Source organism: Vitis vinifera, chromosome 4 (assembly GCF_030704535.1).
Source record: "Vitis vinifera cultivar Pinot Noir 40024 chromosome 4, ASM3070453v1".
NCBI classification, from domain to species: Eukaryota; Viridiplantae; Streptophyta; class Magnoliopsida; order Vitales; family Vitaceae; genus Vitis; species Vitis vinifera.
The window spans coordinates 23270869-23289885 of NC_081808.1; the positions used below are offsets into that span (position 1 = coordinate 23270869).

The 19017-nt window shown below is 32.5% G+C and overlaps 1 protein-coding gene across 1 annotated transcript; it reads left to right on the plus strand.

The window, feature by feature from the left end:
- The first annotated feature begins 5597 nt into the window (after nt 1-5597).
- LOC100250500 (WAT1-related protein At1g68170) lies at nt 5598-10714 on the plus strand. The gene is made up of 7 exons (XM_002277111.4): nt 5598-5937; nt 6220-6282; nt 6552-6668; nt 8805-9060; nt 9168-9323; nt 10066-10217; nt 10302-10714. Exons 1-7 carry the CDS (start codon nt 5741-5743, stop codon nt 10444-10446), a joined length of 1086 nt encoding a protein of 361 aa, XP_002277147.1. The 5' UTR covers nt 5598-5740; the 3' UTR covers nt 10447-10714.
- The last annotated feature ends 8303 nt before the right edge of the window (nt 10715-19017 follow it).

Genomic DNA, 19017 nt, shown 5'->3' on the forward strand with positions numbered 1-19017 from the left:
ACATGTTCTTGAACTAAAGTGTCATTCAAGCATACCTCTTTAGGTTTAAACTCTTCATAATTAACTAGTTTCTTGCATAGGTGAAACACATTCAGCTCCAAGGTCATGTTCCCAAATGAAAATTGCATCGCTTTGTTCTAGAAATTAAGGGGTGCATTGGTAGTAGCTAAGAATTGTCATCCCAAAATAATTGGAACTGAAATTGCCTTTTTTTCTCAAAGGTTTTGTAACTGAATTGGTAGTAAAACTTAGCCACTTGTACTAACATTTCCTCTAGCAATCCTCTAGGTACCTTGATGGATCTATTAGCCATAGATAAAGTGATAGCTGCGGTTTTTAGTTTTCTCATTCCCAATTTCTGATAAATAGAGTGAGGCAAGAGGTTATTACTTGCTCTCGAGTTAAGCAATGCCTACTCCACTTAAGAATGTCCAATTTGCAAAAAGATAGTGTGGTGGCTAGGATCTTTATACTTTACCATGGCCTTATTTTCTATTATCATACTCACCTATGTTGTTAGGAAAGCCTTTGTATTGATATTCATCTTCCTTTTGAGTGTGGAAAGATCCTTCAAAAACTTCGCATAAGTTGGTTCATGCTTGATCATGTCTAAGCTAGGTACTTATTCACCTTAACTATTAGCACTTCAATGATGTCAGAAATTTGTTCATTAATCTTGGGTTTTTGAATGCTAAAGGGAAGGGAGGTGACTTTAATTCACATCTTCTCCTTTGGGCTTCAACCATTTCTCTTCTTTCATACTTGGTTTCGTTTCTATTAAATTAGATTGAATTGGGTATTGAATAATTGAATCATTTTTTTGTTTAGCTTTATCATCATCCTTTGGTTTTGGTGCTTCTAGCTCCTTTCCTATAACAACCCGCACCCAATTGTGTAGATAGTCTACTTTGGACCCAAAGAGGTCTTTACGACTTTAAAACTCATCTACATAGTTAAGAGTTCATACTTATATAGTGCCAGAAATTTTCTCCCCAATTTGATGTGGGATATCACAATCACCCCACCATGCAAACACAATGTCCTCATTATGTCTTATAGGATTATGGGCTCAAATAAATAGACACCCTTCACAAAGCTAAACAAACCCCCACACCAGGGTCGATGATTGATTCTGATACCATTCTATAATGACCCACACCCAATCGTGTAGATATTGTCCGCTTTGGATCCAAAGGGTCCTCACGGCTTTAAAACGCGTCTATATGATTAAGAAGAGTTCATACTTATATAGTGTTAGAAACTTTTTCCCCTATCCAATGTGGGACATCACATTCCTATTTATTAGTGTGATTACAATTTTTACCTTTTCATTCTTTTCCCAAAATTTATAGCATCACAAGCATTCCTTAGTTGTTAATCATATAAGATCACACTCATTGGGCAATTCATTGATCATAACCTTTACACATCAATGAACCCTAACATGAATCCTATGTATCTCTTATAGGGATAAACTAGCAAATAACTTAACTTGCACATGAATAATAAAGATTAAAATTTGGTTACCATCAAAAGATGTCACCTTTTCTTTGTTCTTCCATTCTCCTAGTTCTTCCACCTTTATCGCTACATCTCCAATGAGAGGGTTTAGTCATTCATGTTCATATTAATGTCATGCATTAAATTAAACTGAATCTTGATTGATCCCATTGAGAAAATTCAAAATAACACAAGATGTTTCTCTCCCTCTCTCTCTCTATCTCTCTTTGTATCACTATATCACACCCCCCAGTCTAGGCATTAATTTCAATCACCTAAAAGCATAATTGAAATACCTAAAATATGCTAAAGAACTGAATGGGGTAAGTCTTAGAATGAAATTCTGAATTGCACAGATCATATAAAAAATTCAATACATCGTTTGTTGTGTTGAATTGGATTTTGACAAAGGCTTATCCTTTCTGCACCTTTGTAATGCCCTTTACCTTGTGTATGGAATTGTATTGAATTCAATTTTAACAAAGTCTTAAAACTTTTGGTAGCTTTTTAAACTCCTCTACCTTGTCTGTGGGAATGGATTGCTTCATGTATCGGAATGTATAAGATTAAATATCAATTCCTTTTGTGTTTGTCTTAGCTATAGTTGATCTGTCAAATTTATGTTGAAAAGGATTTCGAAAGAAGGGACCAAGAGCTTCATGTTACAGTCATGTATCGAAAATTTGATACCCCTTTGCTTGTATCAGGTTGATTTTGACAAAGGGTGTTGGGCTTGAATTTTGCAGTGTTCATTGCATTAGAGGTGTATCGAAATTTCACATGGATGATTTCAATACCTCTGCGCCTTGGTGTCGAATTTCTCAACAGTTCCTTCGTGTCTCAAATTGTTTATCAAACTGCATAGTCTTCTATCAGAATGCATTCTGACAAAGCTCTTTTCTTCTGTCCGGAATCCATATTGAATCCTGTATTCATTTGAGTTTCCCCTTAACCTGCCTGAATCAAAATGCATTTTGACAAAGGTTGCTTTTTCCTGCTGAAATTTTTGTGTCGGTCCTTCTGTTGGATTGGGCATGGCAATTTCCAATACAAGTCATGATGAATCGAAATGGATTTAAACTCCCTTTCATTTCCAATTATCAAATTTAGTTCTCCAATTTTGATACATTCATTGTTCTTCCCTTTTCAACTTTGCTTTGCATCTCTAAGTTTCTTCTCTCATTCCCCCACATTCCCGGGACTTTGACATCCTTGGAAACTTCATTTACTTATGCTTCTTACTCTTTTTTTTTTTTTTTGCTGCAATCTTCACTAAATAATCTTGTTAGTCGAATATGGTCTAAGCATATTTTAAAGTTGAAAATTATATCATTTGCACTCAAAATCTTTTCCAAAACCTGGTTTAATATATGGAAAATCACTGATTTTCAGTGCTAATTAGGATGCAATTTGGCTCAAAATTTTGTTGAAAGAGATTAATTAATTTACCATAGAAGGGACCAACAGAAATCTATGTTACAATAACTCAACAATTGCACTGTCAAAAAACTTTAGTTTTCAGTGATTGAAATAAGTTCATCATATAAGATAACATTTTATTAGATAGTTCATTACAAAAAAAGAAAGTGTAATTAAAAAATTTGTAAAGTCTCATGATCAAAATGATGATATTTCTATAAAGTTTTTCAAGTTTGAAGACTTTAGAAGGTTAAAGATGCTCCTTGAAGTCACATATCAACTTAATATTTCTTTTCAGATGTGTCTGTGCTTTCCCGAAATAAGTTAATTTCCTCTTATTCATCATGGAAATTAAAAATCTTGGACCAATGAAAACCCACAACAGTGGCGTGTGGGACAATCCTAAGAGAGTTGATGGAAACTTTGTAAAAAAGAAAGTTGATAGAGAGGTTTAAGTAGAAAAAGCGCAGCAATAATAAAGGTGGGGAGAAAGGAGGAAGGTGGTGGATGACTCTCCTTTCTTTGTAGTATTCTTTTAACCTACCCTATGCTTTTACTTTTCTGGATTCTTCTCAATTTCAAGTTTAGAAGATGATCCAAGGAAAGAGATTCTTAGGCATTTGGAAGCGTATGAAGAACCTGCTCATAAGTCATTGTTACTTTATCAATGACAAGCCTTGTTCATGATAATCGTCAAGATGCCTTGGACCAAATTCTACCTTCTCACATCACCCAAAAAAAAAATAAAACAAGGAATATTTGTCAATCTATTTTTGGTAAACCACAAAAATAAAATTAAAGGAAAAAGGAAAAATCTATTCTCAAGTGTCAAAAATTCATTTTAGCTTTTTGTGGTTAAGTAGGGATTGCACATTATGTGAGTTTGTCGTGTCACATCTTGCCATGCATCTTGGTAATGAAGTGGCTTCTAGGGGTTTAGTTTGGGATAACATCTTATGTGCTATTTTCATAGTTGTCTTCAATTACCAAGATTAGAAAGATGATGCAAGGAGGCTGAACTCATTTTTGGATTCGGGAGCAGGGCTAACAATAGCTAGTTGATGGCAAGGACTGACTGGTAGATGGTTTTCACATTTGTTTGGTTACCCAGAAAGGTATTTAAGACAGAGAAGGGGGGGAGGATGCAATTCATCAAGAAATGACCTAGAGCATTGGTGGTGGACTATAAGGACCATTAAGATACCAACTTTTTTTCTTGGGTTCCCTAATGAAAAAGCCAAAATTGATGGGTTCAGCCCTCGGGATGCGAGGTTTGAGGGCCTACAAAAATAGAACCATAAATGTAGTTGGGGTGAGTATTCCAAAGGCTTAATTAGCTCAAGTTAATAGAATTGAGCAAGAGAGAATTAATGGAAAGAGACCAGCCAGCTATGGAGAACTGACCAAAATTTTTAGTTTTTATCTCCCATAGTTATAGTGGTCTTGTGTTATAAACCTGAGTGCTGCATTAGTATTGTATTTGGGTGATAGATAGGTCCAAGGATGTACAGAAGCCTCCTTTATTCAGGCGCTGGTAGTGATCTAAAAGGTAGGTGCAGTTGAAAGACCCGAAAGAGTTCAAATGCATTCTTGGCTAGTGAAGTGGCCCCCCAGCCCAACCTGATGGTCGGGCTCTTTTTTGTCCTCGCTGACAACAATGTATTTGACTGACTACCATAAGAATGGTGTGGTTTTTAACGGTGCGAGTGAATAGGCGCTAGGATGTTGGCAGCATTTGACATTCAAAGAATGGATTTGAGAGGGAGTTGTGAGTGAATAGGTGACTACTGCTACAAGGTTGGGTTTGCTTCACATTCAAATGAAGCGTTTTATTCATTGAAAGAAGGGTCTTATATGATGGTTATACTTTTCTCATTAGTGTGATTCATTAATACTAGTTGGGGGAATTTGGCGGTAATTCAAAATACTAGACAATTTAATAAAAAATTATTTGACAATGTCCCACCATATATACAAAAACAAATAAACAAATAAATAAATAAAACCAATTTTATGGGTTTATGTTAGAAAGCACAAGATCAAAATGGATTGGGTACTCCATTGCATATTGGACCTACTCCCCCTGCCCATGTCTCCCACCAAACAAAGCTATTTGGACCTACCATCCTACCCATCTCTCCATCAAGCAACGTTACGCCCAAAGAAGTTCCACAATAGCACGTGGGCATATGATGCAATTAGGTCTAAAAGGAGATTGGAAATTTGAAGCCACCTTCACTTGATGGGCTAGGTTCATTTAATAATTTCCTAACATCAAACCGCTTTTTCTCCTTCTTTTTTGCCCACCTCCTTTTTGTCACCTCTAAGGCCCGTAATCGAATTGGCAATCCAACCCATGAAAGTGTGGTTATTGCCGTCTGAAACGAAGGCATGTTCTAAGTAACTTCAGAGGCCAAAGTGATTGCCTTTCATGATTTCGTAATTGGTGGCGTGACTAGTAAGGACTTCAACATGTGTCACTTATCTTACTCAATTGAACACATCTGTGTTACATGTGAGGGAAGGAGTGATGAAGCAAATCCTAAAGCATCTGGGTTGATTCCCTATAATCTAACAATTTGGAATGTTCTCCGAAATATCAAAATATATAACTCTCCACTTCACTCCATGTCAGCTACTCAATACTTTATTGTGCCATGTCTATATCTAGTCCACAAGCAGCATGAGTGATTCCATGTTCTGTTCCACCACTCTAAACAAAGAGTCTCCGTCTATAAATAGAGTCATTTGGCTTCAGTTATAGACAACCCAACTATCTAAAGCTCTTGCAATACACAAGTACCCAGTGTTGAGATATTGCATGGCCGGGACGTTCAGTAACCTTTTGGAAGGGCTGAAACCAGTCATGGTAATGGTGATAATTCAGATCGCATTTGGTGGAATAAATATTTTCTATAAATTGGCTACGAATGATGGCATGAGCGTGAAGATTATGGTCGCCTATCGAATGATGTTTGCTGCCGCTTCAATGGTTCCCCTTGCTCTAATATTAGAATGGTAATTAACTTTTATTATATATATATTTTAATGTTTTTCTTTATTTTAACATTTTTCATCAGGGTTCATAAATTTAAATTTACTTTAAAGTTTTTATTTCCCTCTTCCTTTAGAATGGTTATAACTTACTGGATGTCTTCAAAAGGACCAAGAGCAACATATTTATAAATTAAAAGTAAGACCTAAGAGGTTAGAATTAAAAATTCTCAGGATCATCACAATTTTGGGTGATGGATATGTATTCTATTTCTGATATATTTTTTATTTATTTTTCTTTAACAGGAAGAGTAGACCGAAATTGACAAGAAGGATTTTCATTCTAAGTTTCTTCTTAGGCATATTTGGGTAAGAAATAATAATTTACATGCATATGCTCAATTTGCCTATATATATATTATGAAACTTCTTCTAAATCTAAAGAATGATTCTAGATATCAAATAAAATTTAAATAATGATAACATATAGAGTGGCTATCTCTTTTACTATGATCTCTTTCTTATGGCAATCAAGCATAGAATAATAATTTCCATACCAGAGTATTCTTTAATTTATTATATTTTACTGCTTGGGATGTATAAAAACATTACTTACAATTTATTATTTTACTTTTCAGAGGATCATTAAGCCACAATTTATATGCTGAGAGTTTGGCTTTAACATCTGCAACATTTGTAGCAGCAATGAGTAATCTTATTCCTGCTATGACATTTGTTATGGCTATTATCTTAAGGTATTTTCTTTTCTTTTTTTCTTTGTTCTAACAAATATTCTTTCATGTTTTTATTTAAAATTTTAAAAATTAGCATAATTAATTTGAACTAATTTTTACATATTACTTAAAAGAAGATTAGTGTGCTTTTTATAAGCAAAATCAATAATGACTTAATAAGTACATACATTCATAGGCAACAACCTCAACCACTTGTAGTTTGATGGGAAGGCAAATGTTTTGACCAAGAGCCTAAGTCATCTATGTATGAAATATACTTTTTCCTTGTCTTTACTTCCCTTTCCATCTCTTCCCTTTCTTCATCATATATATATATATATATATATATATATAGACAACACTTGTTATGGGAATGAGAAATTGGTTATGAATGAAAGAAAAATTACTATACAGTTGTGCCAAGAAAAATTGGTTATGGATCAATAAGATAGGGAAAAAATTAAGACCACCTACAGCTAGTATTAGATTGAGAAGAATAATAACTGGCCTAATCCTTCATCCATCAAAATCTAGTATAAAAATTATTATTGATTTGAGGAATCAATTAAATCCATTTCTCAATAAAGGGCTCTCCCTAATATTTATCATAGGCTATGTCTGGTTGGTTGGATATAGTATGGTATACAATAAGAAATGAAATAAAATATCATATCTCATGTTTGGGTAATTATGGAATAGGATAAGTTATTTCATTACTAATCTTATTTGATGTTTAACCAAATATGAGATAAAATAAGTGGTAGAATGTATTATCCATCATTTTTTTTGTATTGAATATGTTAATCTTAAGCTAAGAGATAGAATATACATATCTCATGTATCTTAAGTTTATTTTCTTTTATCAATTTTTATTACTTATTTTGTAAAATACAAATTTTTATTATAAAATTAAATTTATAGTTTTAAAAAGAAGAACTAAAAAATATATTATAAAATAATATTAATATGTGTATCATATAGGATATATATATATATATATATATATATATATATTAAATAACATAATATAAAAAAATTATTTATAAAGTTTAAATATTTTAATCATGAATATTGTTAAATGGAAGCAATTTTTTTATTTTTTTAAATAGAAAATGTTAGAATTCAATATAATATTTATTTTAAATATTGAAAAATAATACATCTTTTATTTTGTTTGTTTTATAAACTAAATATAAATATAACATAACATATCTCATTTGATATGATATCTTAAAATATTATGTGTATTAGATATAATATCTAATGATATGCATTTTCTATCCAATGAGATATGATATTGTAGGGTATACATATTTTATTTCATCATATCTTGTCAACCAAATGTAACCATAAGAAGAATGAATCATGGTTGTAACACTAATTCCCATAACCATAAGGAGAGTCTATATTGCAATGACTAAATCTTTGATATCTTGGAGATGATGTGTAAAAACATATTTGCAATTATCATAGATTGATTACTTGGTCATATCCAAAATAAATAAATATTAATCGAATACTAAAAACTAGTATTAAAAACTTCAACATTTTTCCCTTTTGATATAATTCGATATCCTACATCAAATAAGAGGAAAAGTATATATACATGGATTTCTCTCAACCTTGTAGACATAATTTTAAGTTGTAATGGCATGTTAAGCTTAGGACGAATAATATATACATGGGGGGGAATGAATTGTTACAAACGATATCAAAGTCAATCTCCGACCTTAATGTGTGTTTTTGTCTGTTATTGTGGAATACAATGAGGATGTCGTGTCTCTATGAGGGGAAGGAAATAAAGGAAAAAGTTTTTGACACTATATATGGATGAGTTTCCTTAATCAAGAAAAAGTTCTTCACACTACATATGTAAGGATTTTTGTTAACCATGTAAACGTATTTTAAAGGTGTAAGAGTTTACTAAAATTTCTATGTTAATTTTCCCCTATTGGGTTTCAAAATAAAAGAACTTGTAGATTTTGGAATAAAAACTCTATTGTTTGGATGCAACTTTAGTGACTTTGTTAATGTTTTTTAAAAATTTTTAATTTTTGATATCAAGATTTTAATTTTATTAAATATTGGCTTCACGTACAAGTTTGTCTTAGTGCTTACTAAGAAATAAAGCCTAAGTTATGACAATCTTATTTTTAGGATGGAGAGTTTGGCAATTAGAACAAATGTAGGAAAAGCTAAGGTGTTGGGCACGATATTAAGCATAGGTGGTGCAATGATTCTCACATTTTACAAAGGAGTAGAGATGAATATATGGTCAACAAACATCAACTTGCTGCATCATCATCATCATGACATGACAGTTTCACAGCAGTCGTCTTCTGGCAATCAAGCATTGGGCGGATTTTTAGGTGTTGCCAGTGCTGTGTCTATGGCAATCTGGATGATACTTCAGGTGATCTTGTTTTGAGATTAATTTTAATCTTTAAACACTAAAATTACCCTTTACCCACTTAGAAAGACCATTTTTATTTTTCCTTTTTGTCTTTTGTATCTTAACAGGCTAAGTTGAGTATGGTATATCCATCTTACTCTGCTACTGCTCTTATGTCCATTTGTGCGTCCATCCAATCAGTTGTATATGCCCTTTGCACTGAAAGGGATTGGTCTGCATGGAAGCTTGGTTGGAATATCAGACTTGTCACTGTTGTTTATACTGTAAGATCCTTCCTTCAAATATTATTAATTTGTAAGGTAATACAAGTAAATAGGTATTTACTAACATAAAACATTATAAAACGTATTGATTCTTAGGTGAAAAGTAGAAGGTTGTTTATGCCTACACTTCATGAGAAATTTCAAAATTTTAATCCTGAATAAGGTTATTCATGCAAGATGTTGCATTAGTTTTAAAGTATGAGATAGAGTTGAAGAATACATGTTTGCTTATAAATAGTATAGATGAGATAGGTTCACATGCACAAAGAATGAAAATAAGCAATTTAAACATATCGATTATGTTAAGTTAATGCTATGTTTTAAAATTTAAGGAATGCGGATCACTAGAGGAATAAAGATTTTGTGGTCAGACCCCTCTTCAATGGCTTCTTCAAAGCAAATAATTCATATATATTACTTGACATAGCATTGTGTATACCCCAACACTATTTCAACTAAGCAATTCATCGAACTTATCATATCTATACATATATTAGCATAAGTTTTTCAAATAAATTATACACATTCGTTAACTGTATGAAATGCTTATATATAATTTTTAATTTTATTAAGGAAGCATTTATATTCGAATTATGAAAAGCAAGATTAAGTTGATATGTTGTGCTCTAATATTTGAGAACAAATATTAATATAAAAACCAAAATCTCATTCTAATATGGTCCCCATCACATGCTGATTTTAAGCAGATGTTTCTGAGATGTAACTAGTGGTTATATTACAGGGAGTGGTAGGCTCTGGGTTGATGGTTGCACTAATGACCTGGGTTGCACGCAGAAGGGGAGCATTGTTTATATCTTCTTTTTACCCATTATTGCTTGTTGTAGTCGCCATTGCTGGCTCACTGATGCTAGATGAGAAGCTACATGTGGGAAGGTTTGAATAAATACCTACTCAATTTTACCGTTAACGAAAATTTTGTCTGTTTTTATATTAATTCATTGTATGCACATGCAATAGCATGTTAGGAGCTGTGTTTATCATCCTGGGCTTATACAGCGTGCTATGGGGAAAAAGCAAGGAGATGATGACAACGACCCAACTCAATGCATTTAAAAGCTCTAAAGAATCAGAATCCAGAGATATTGCTGCTGTAGAACCTTAATTTGGTGATCCTAGGCCGCTACCTTTATTTTTTCAGCCAATAGGATAGCCAAGGACCTGGTGCATGTGCTGTCTACAACTATCATGGTACATAGACAGTGTTATATTGATATGTTTAGCACAATATGTAGATAAAGCAACCACACTGGATGCAATAGCTAGATTTTGTGTCACAGAAATTAAGATAATATGCGTCTAATGTTGCTTCTTTCTTATGAACTTTTCAATTATGTTCAAAGTTATTTTTATGATAAGTTTCTTGTGGACGATGTCATGAACTTCTTTTGCCTATATATTTTTCAGGAGGACATTGCAAATGTTTCATCCAATTGTTGTCCTAGTTTTCTGATTATATCCATATAAACTATCTACAAAAATAGGTCTCCAAATTAAAATGAGTGCCATACTTTACAGCATATTGACCTGTTGTAACATCCAGTTCATTCATGCCATTTCAAATTTTCTATATCAGAAATTTTCAGTAAACCTTCAATTGATTACTCAAAATCTGACATGTCACTATGAAATTTTCACTAAACTGTCAGTTGATTACTCAAAATCTGACATGTCACTAGGCAGTAGGGCACATTTTAGTAAAATTTGTCAAAAGTTGATGGGTTGAAATTTCATCACAACAAATTTCTAAAGTGAGATTCCAAAAATTGAATTTAACCATGAAAGGAACGTAATTTACAAGACATTAACAGAAATATTAATTTTTATGTAGATTAATCACTGTGGAATCGAAAATTCGACAAAGGACCTCTCTTCAAGTAATTAACAAAATCCATTGGGTTGCTCTCAAAACTGATATCAAGATCCTTCCTCCTATCGAAAATTTGCCTCTTCAAAAACACCATTCCTCTTGTTCTTCCCCATTTGTGATGACCTCAAACACATCCAAATGAACACAAATCGATCCCCACAAATACCATTTTCATGAAATGGAACTGAAAATGAATTCTTAAAGGTATTTATTGAAAACTAAGTGAGATATCGGATTGGTATCGATCCATTTATATAATGGAATCTTCATTTGAGGAGTTCTCTACCAAAAATCAATAAGGAGATATGCTGTTGCTTCAGTGTCAAAAATTTTTATACCGAGTCTTTCTGGTATCAATTCCCTATTAAAGACTGTTGACTGTAATTGATACACAGAACTGGGGTTTGACTTCTCTAGGTGCTCTATCACAATTTCAATAAACTTGTTTCTGGTATCAATTTGTTTTGATAAAGGGCTTCAGACTTCAAAATTATAACATTCATAAGCCCTAAGCAATATCAAAATTTGTAGACAATAGCTTGGACAAAGTCCTCATTTATCGATTACCACCTGGTATCGAATATCATTTGGAGACATCCTTTTCTATGTCAAAATGAGTTTTTTCTTCCTTTCCCTTATTTTTGCATCTCTCCGTGCCTAGTTCTCTAATCTTGAACCTTCCTTCAACTTTCCTAGGACCTTTTCCAACCATCTCAACCTCCAATTCATGAGTCAGCTTCTTCGTCTTCCCTTTTAGACTTGCATAGTGTGTTCTTTTTCTCTTCTTTTAGTTGTATTTTCACTAGGTAGACACGTTAATACTTGTTTTAGAACTTAGCATCTATTTAAGTTCAATGGTAATGATTGTACTCAAAGCTTTGGAAAAATCTATCTTTTAAGCATATGTAAAAACATTGGTGGTATGAGTCTCAAGATTATGATCGCCTATAGATTTATGTTTGCTGCAGCTTTGATGCATGGTTCCACAAACAAATGGAAATAACCTAATTCACAAAGAAAAATATGATATCACACCACATGTAAACACCCACGTACCCAACTGATCATTCTAAGAAAATAAAAACATCAATAATTCACGAGTAGAGAGAATTTGTATACGAAGATGCTAAACTTTATAATCTTTTCCTCATGTTCCATCATGGGGCTTCTTTTCTCACTTGATGTTCCATAACAACCAAATAATATAAATTAGTTTGTTTTATTATTTTTTCTCTTTATCCCCATATATATTTTCTAATCCAAATATGTTAAATAATCATGCTTTTTGTCTTGATTTTTTTTTAAAATTTTAAATCAAATGCATTGTTCCAATATATATATATATATATATATATATGAAATCTTGTTTGTTTTGTTTTTTTGTAAAACAGGAAAACTAGACCAACATTGACATGGATGATCTTCTTCCAAGGTTTTTTCCAAGGCTTCTTTGGGTGAGAAATAGTAACCCTAACTGCATCCTAAACATATCCAACTACACCAATTGTAAACCTCTTTATTCTTTTATCTCTTTAATAATTTCTCAAACTTTGTATCTAATGTTATTTTTCTTGATGAACTTCTCACAATGACAACACATAATATTACTTATTTGTACATCTTTCATTTGTTATTTCCTTCTCTTTCCTTATTTCTCATTATTACCCAACATATATCAACCTTAGTAATCTCTTGATATACGGTACGAGCAATTTGATATGTGGAGTTAATAAAGTCATAATGTTGTTATTAAGCCATGTTTTTGTAGCTTTCTATGATTATACTTCATTACCTAAGGATTTTGAAGATCTAAAGGAACAACAACAACAAAAATAAAATAGTAATAATAGTATATAATAAAAAGGGTATAGTTGGGTGTACATACCAATTGAAACATTTACAAACACAAGTAGACAATAATATGTATCCAATTGGAAAGGTAATCTTGATAGGTGATAGCACTACCTTATTATATTACAGATACCAGTTCATGGAGAGTCTGCATATAGTGGATAGTAGGTCATGGGCTCGAACACTTTGTATCTCATTGTAATATACATAGGGTACTGGAGTGCAATTGACTCTTTGTAGTAAGATATTGAGACATTTTCAAATTTTGATTCTGAAAGAGCCAATACTCCTATGAGTCCCAATGGTCCTCACTTTGAGTTCATATTCTTTTATAACATGACTTATGAGGGTTGGATGAGTTTTTAGTTCACTTTTGTGCATAATGACATTTTGATAATTACGCAAGGTTGCACAAGGATAAGTGAGTGGTATCTTTGGATTAGGTTAATTGATTAATTAGAGCTCCGTATAGTTAATCCATTAGTAACCGTTTTAGGCTAAATTAAGTGACCCAAGCCCATGGTGGGCATAAGTGACTTAAGCCCGGTAAGAAGCCTATAAATACCCTTTTAGGGGTTAGGGTTTCCATGTCTTGTCATTTTTTCCCTATAGTCCATAGAAAGAATCCTAGTCTCCACCTTTGAGATCTTCATCATCTCAATGCCAAGACATAAGGAAGAGTCATTGGGTGGAAGATCATGGTGTTTACGACATCCGTTATGACTTTGGAGTTATCTACATCGATTGGAATTCAGGAACATCCAGATTAAAGGTATGTGGCTTTACTCTCTAGATCTATGATTTCTATGGTATCAATAGTGATTTTTGAATACCTGGTTTTCCACTATGATAGATTTAGAGAGCCTATGACAGATTTTCATACATCCTATGAGATCCAGGGCATGGGACCATAGTGATCTAAGGATCCCTACAACTAGTCTAGCACATAGCATCACATACTTAAGACTATCCATTGCAGAGGTACCACCTTAATGTGATCTCTCTCCACAGATGTCCAAGAAAATTGATCCTAAGAAAGACAACTCCAAATCCAAAGAGTAATAAACCTTTCTTGGAGTTTTGCATCATGTACTTGACCAAATGATCATCAATGTAGGTGACATGGCACAATTTTCATATTTTTGCAGTCTTAAAGGACCTTAATCCCAAGAATATATTACACCTTCCTTTATATTTTCATCTAGAGCTAAGTAGGCTACTAGATCTTGATTGATGACAATATCCCTAAATCATATCCAATGAGTAGATTGTCATCTGCCTACAGGATCTTAGAGCATCACCATGCTTCCCTATGCCTTCTTGTACACACAAGCCCTTTTGCTATAAAAATGTTTGGTTGCTATATATCATAAATAAGACATACTGCAATAAATAGAAGTAATCTAATGAATTTGAGTATGACCACTATTGAAAATGTTTTCATAGTTGAAATAAAGTTTCAAATTATAACCTTTAGCTATAGTTTTAGCCACATAAAACTCAAACTTTCCAACTACTCATGTGTTCCTCTTGTAGACCAACTTATACCTATGGGTTTTATCCCTTTAAGTGCTTCTACAGGAACCTAAACTATGTTAGAATACAAATATTCTAACTACTTTTTCATAGCTCCTTGCCTTAAGTGAGCTTAAACATTACTCACCGCTTCATCATAATCTATGAGATATAAACCTCTCACTATGATGAGGCACTAGTGTGCCAGAAATTATAAGAATGGTATGTCTTTAACCCTTTGGATCCATAATATCCTATGCAATGTGGGACTATCTTCTAATATATCCTCCAATGAATATCACTCTTTATCATATTCCTTATATATTCTTAAAAAAAAAACTGATATTTGTGTCAACAAATATCTTCTAATGATCTTAACTATAAAGGTAATAACCCAAAAATCCTCTCATATATTTTTTAAACTGATATACCTCTTAAGAAAAAGAGGTATTACATAATCTATTAGGCATATCCCCAAAAGAATCTAGGAAAAGATAAGAAACCTATCCACGATCTTACTAAATCCATCCAAGTTTGATATCTTCTTTCCACCTCTCCATTTTGCAATAGAGGCCCTAGTGCACATAATTGAGGAATAATCCTGTGCTCCAATGAAAAGAATCAAACTTACTAGACATATCACCTTGATCTAATTAAAGTAACTTGGTATGTATATCCAAAAGCAAGACATGATATAATAAAGTTAAAGTATTAAAATACAAGGTAGACCATTCATATTATTATTATTATTATTATGATTACTATTAGAAGAAGAAGAAGAAAAGTTTAGACATTTTTTTCTCCATGAACAAACATCTCATAGCAAAAGTGAGGTAATTTGAAGAGTGTGGACATTAGAAGTATTAAAAAAAATTGAATAAAATAATAATAATAAATCTAGAAGGAAAGAAAATATTTATGTAAAGGAGTCTAGTGTTCAATTGATGTTGATGACATGACAAGTAAAAGGGGCATTTTAGGGAATAATTAGATGACTCATAAAAAAAAATATATGTATTTCAAATTATTTTTAAATAGATGAAGATAATACTGATTTAAAAAATTTGAGGTTCCTTTTTAAATATATTTTCATATTAGTGAATCAAAACTTCTCAAATTTAAAAGGGGGAAATAAATATGTAAAGACCAAAATTTCATAATTTAAGGGTAAAAATGTTATATGAAACTATTTTTAAAAAAATATATATTTCTATTCTTTAAAGTAAAAAAAAAAGTAGTTTTCTACCTTAAAAAATATGTTTGACAATTTTTTAGCAAAAAATATGTGAAAAATAACTACTTAGATTATAATCAACCAAAAACAAAAATACAAGAAATAATTAGCAAGATAAAAATTAAAGCATAAGGAGAATAAATGTACAAACTTTTTTATAGTGGTTTGACAATCCGCTTACCTTCACTTTCCTCAACTTCCTGACCAAGTGACCAAGTGAGGGGTCTACTTTAAAGGCTTCCAACATAAGCTTTCTAGCTTTATAATTGGATTCACAAGTTTCAATAGGCACTCACAATCTCTTCAAGTACTCCACTTGAAGTCTCTAAACACAAAATAAGTAGATGATGAAGGTTTAATGCTTCTAATCCTAGATACAAGTTTGACTCATAACACAAAGGAAGGTAGGGTGGATTTGAACAATGCACTTAATGGAATTCGTAAGTTAGAAATCAACGCACTTAGATGAAGAGCTTTGAATGAAAGAAAGTGGATTTTTCTAATTGCATACAGTTGTTCTCATATTCACAAATGCAATGGAGTTTTTCAACTTGTAGGTTTTCAACTCAATCATTGAGCTCAAGCTCAATTGGTTGACTGGTCATTGAGCATTTAAATGCTTTATAGATGACCCTTAGGGTTTCTAAGCTAAGCTAGAGGTTCAATCGACCTTTAACCAATTAAGGCAAAACCTCAACCAGCTATACACCAACCACTAGAAGAGGAAGAAGATTTTTAGCACCCATTATCGGCCTTAGTTGGCCAAGCCCGACTTGTTGAGTTGGTTCTTGAAGTGATTCAGCCAATTTCTAGCTTCCTCAACTAGTTGTGCTAAAAAGTGCCCTAAAAAACATGGTTTAAGATCTAAAACTTCTAACAACTTGTGTAACCCTTCTTAAAAAGAATTTGACTCAAGGTTTTGAATTAAAACAAAGATTCATCCTTTTTATGATAAAAACAACATTTTTTAAGCTTAAGAAAAGATGAAATCCAACCTTTAAGTGCATGAGAAAAGTTTTAAACCTAAGTGCGCCAACAAATATCATCTTACAAATTGTCTAAGGTCAGTTCAAGTATTTAAAATATCCAGGTCTTTATAATACTGACTTTCTTCCATATTTGTTTAAGCTTTCTTTAGATTTTTTTCATTTAAAATTGAAAACTTCACTTGATTTAACTTGCTAATAGACTTAACCTTGTTTTTAAATCATCAAAACTTGATTAGGAGAACTCGTAAGCTAACAAAATATTTTTATGATAAATTAACCTAAAATCATGATATTTTTTAGAACAAATTTGAGGCATTTGTAGGCTTTTTTTGTTAATATTCTAAATTACATTCCATTAAAACTCGCACATACTTAATGCACCATAAGCATGATAAAACTCACAAGTACTTACCAATGAAACGATGAACCTGTCATTGACTACATCAATAGATGGACAAACTTAAGTCTTGAATGCAAAGACAAATTAACTGAAGCTTCAGCTATTGAGATGTGTGCACAAAAAAAATGCATTAGAACCTATACCACATTCTACAAGGAATAAATCCAAGAGCCTTTGAAGGATTAGCAACATGAGCTCATGACATGGAACTTAGGAAAGTGTAAGCAACATGCTTGCAAAGGAGTCAAATTTTCTTTCAAGACAAGTAATAAGGTCATTATGACTACTAATATTGTTCTTGCCAGACTCCCAAGTACGAGAAACAAGAAAGAGTTCAAAAAGATTGACACCTCACAAGACAAAGGAAAAATAAAGCCTAACTTGAAAGAGTTTACAAGATAAGAAGTATTTGTTTCTTGACTTTGACATTCCCAAGATGCTTGGTGATTTTCTCAAAATGGAGCTACTTGAGCTCCAAAAAATGAAGCACATGCACTGAGGAGGCAAGACAAGTTGATGATCCAAAGTATTGCAAATACCACCAACTGGTTAATCACCCTATTAAACAATGCTTTGTGTTAAAGGATAAGATCATGGAGTTGGCTTATCAAGCAAAGATTGATCTTGAAGAGGAAGTGACAACTTCGAACTCCACATCTATAACATACGGATTCCTTGTAAGGAAATACAAAAGGTCATTGGTGTCTCATACCACTATTTGGATCATTTGACCCTGTTTAGTTGAACTTTGCATAATTGGTTTTATATATATATATATATAGAAATTAAACTAACCTTGAGAAATAGAAAGATTAATAGAGATAAAAGAGGGGACATTATACTTACAAAATTCGGTAAAAATGTCTTACTTGCATCCATGAGCAATGATGATCAATCTACTAATCTTCAAATAAATAAAAAATTACAAATTCAAACCAGGAGGCTATTAGTTGAAAGAGTTTTCTCCACACTAAATTGCCTAAAACCACTCTATCTCTTTAGTGAAAGGATTTAGACTTATTTATCGAGCCACAAGCTTTGGAAAACCAATTCATGATGCATATGGGAGAAAGATTCCAAAGACATTACAACGCTAATTTGAGAAAAAAAAATCCACACTTAGATCAGTCATCAAACTTCTATAATATTAATATTGTCTTTTAAAATTCTAATTTTATATATATAATTTCCTTTTTTAGTTAACCCAAAATAAAAAGATTTGACCTTAAGAATGTTTAAAAAAAAAAAAAAAAACCAGTCAAACTTTAATTCCTTTTTTTTTATGTAATTTACTCACACACGACTAGAGACATGCGTATGTTATCATTTATCATCCTATTGCCCTTAAATCCATTATGATGAGGTTCGCAATCTACTCAAATCATGCTGGATCCTGATAATCGCGTAAGATCAGATGTTCGAGAAAAAGCAATAATGGGTTCTTTTAAATAGAGAAGGTGGATGGATTCCCCTTTTTTTTTTTTCCTCAATGCTTACAAATCAGAGTCATTCTGAAAAGGCTGTAATATCCAGACATCACTTCTAAATGGATGGGAAGTTGAGCCACGTTGTTGAAGGTCTAAAGCCAGCCATAGTAATGGTGATGCTTCAGGCAATGATTTCAGGAGTTAATGCTTTTTATAAACTAGCTAAGAATGATGGCATGAACACCGTGATTATGGTGGCTTACAGATATATCTTTGCTGTAGCTGTTGTGGTTCCTCATGCTCTAATCCTTGAACGGTATATCTTATTATTTGCTTCTGTTTGAGGGCTAAAGCTGGTGTTTCTTTCGAACATTCGATGTCTTCAGTGTA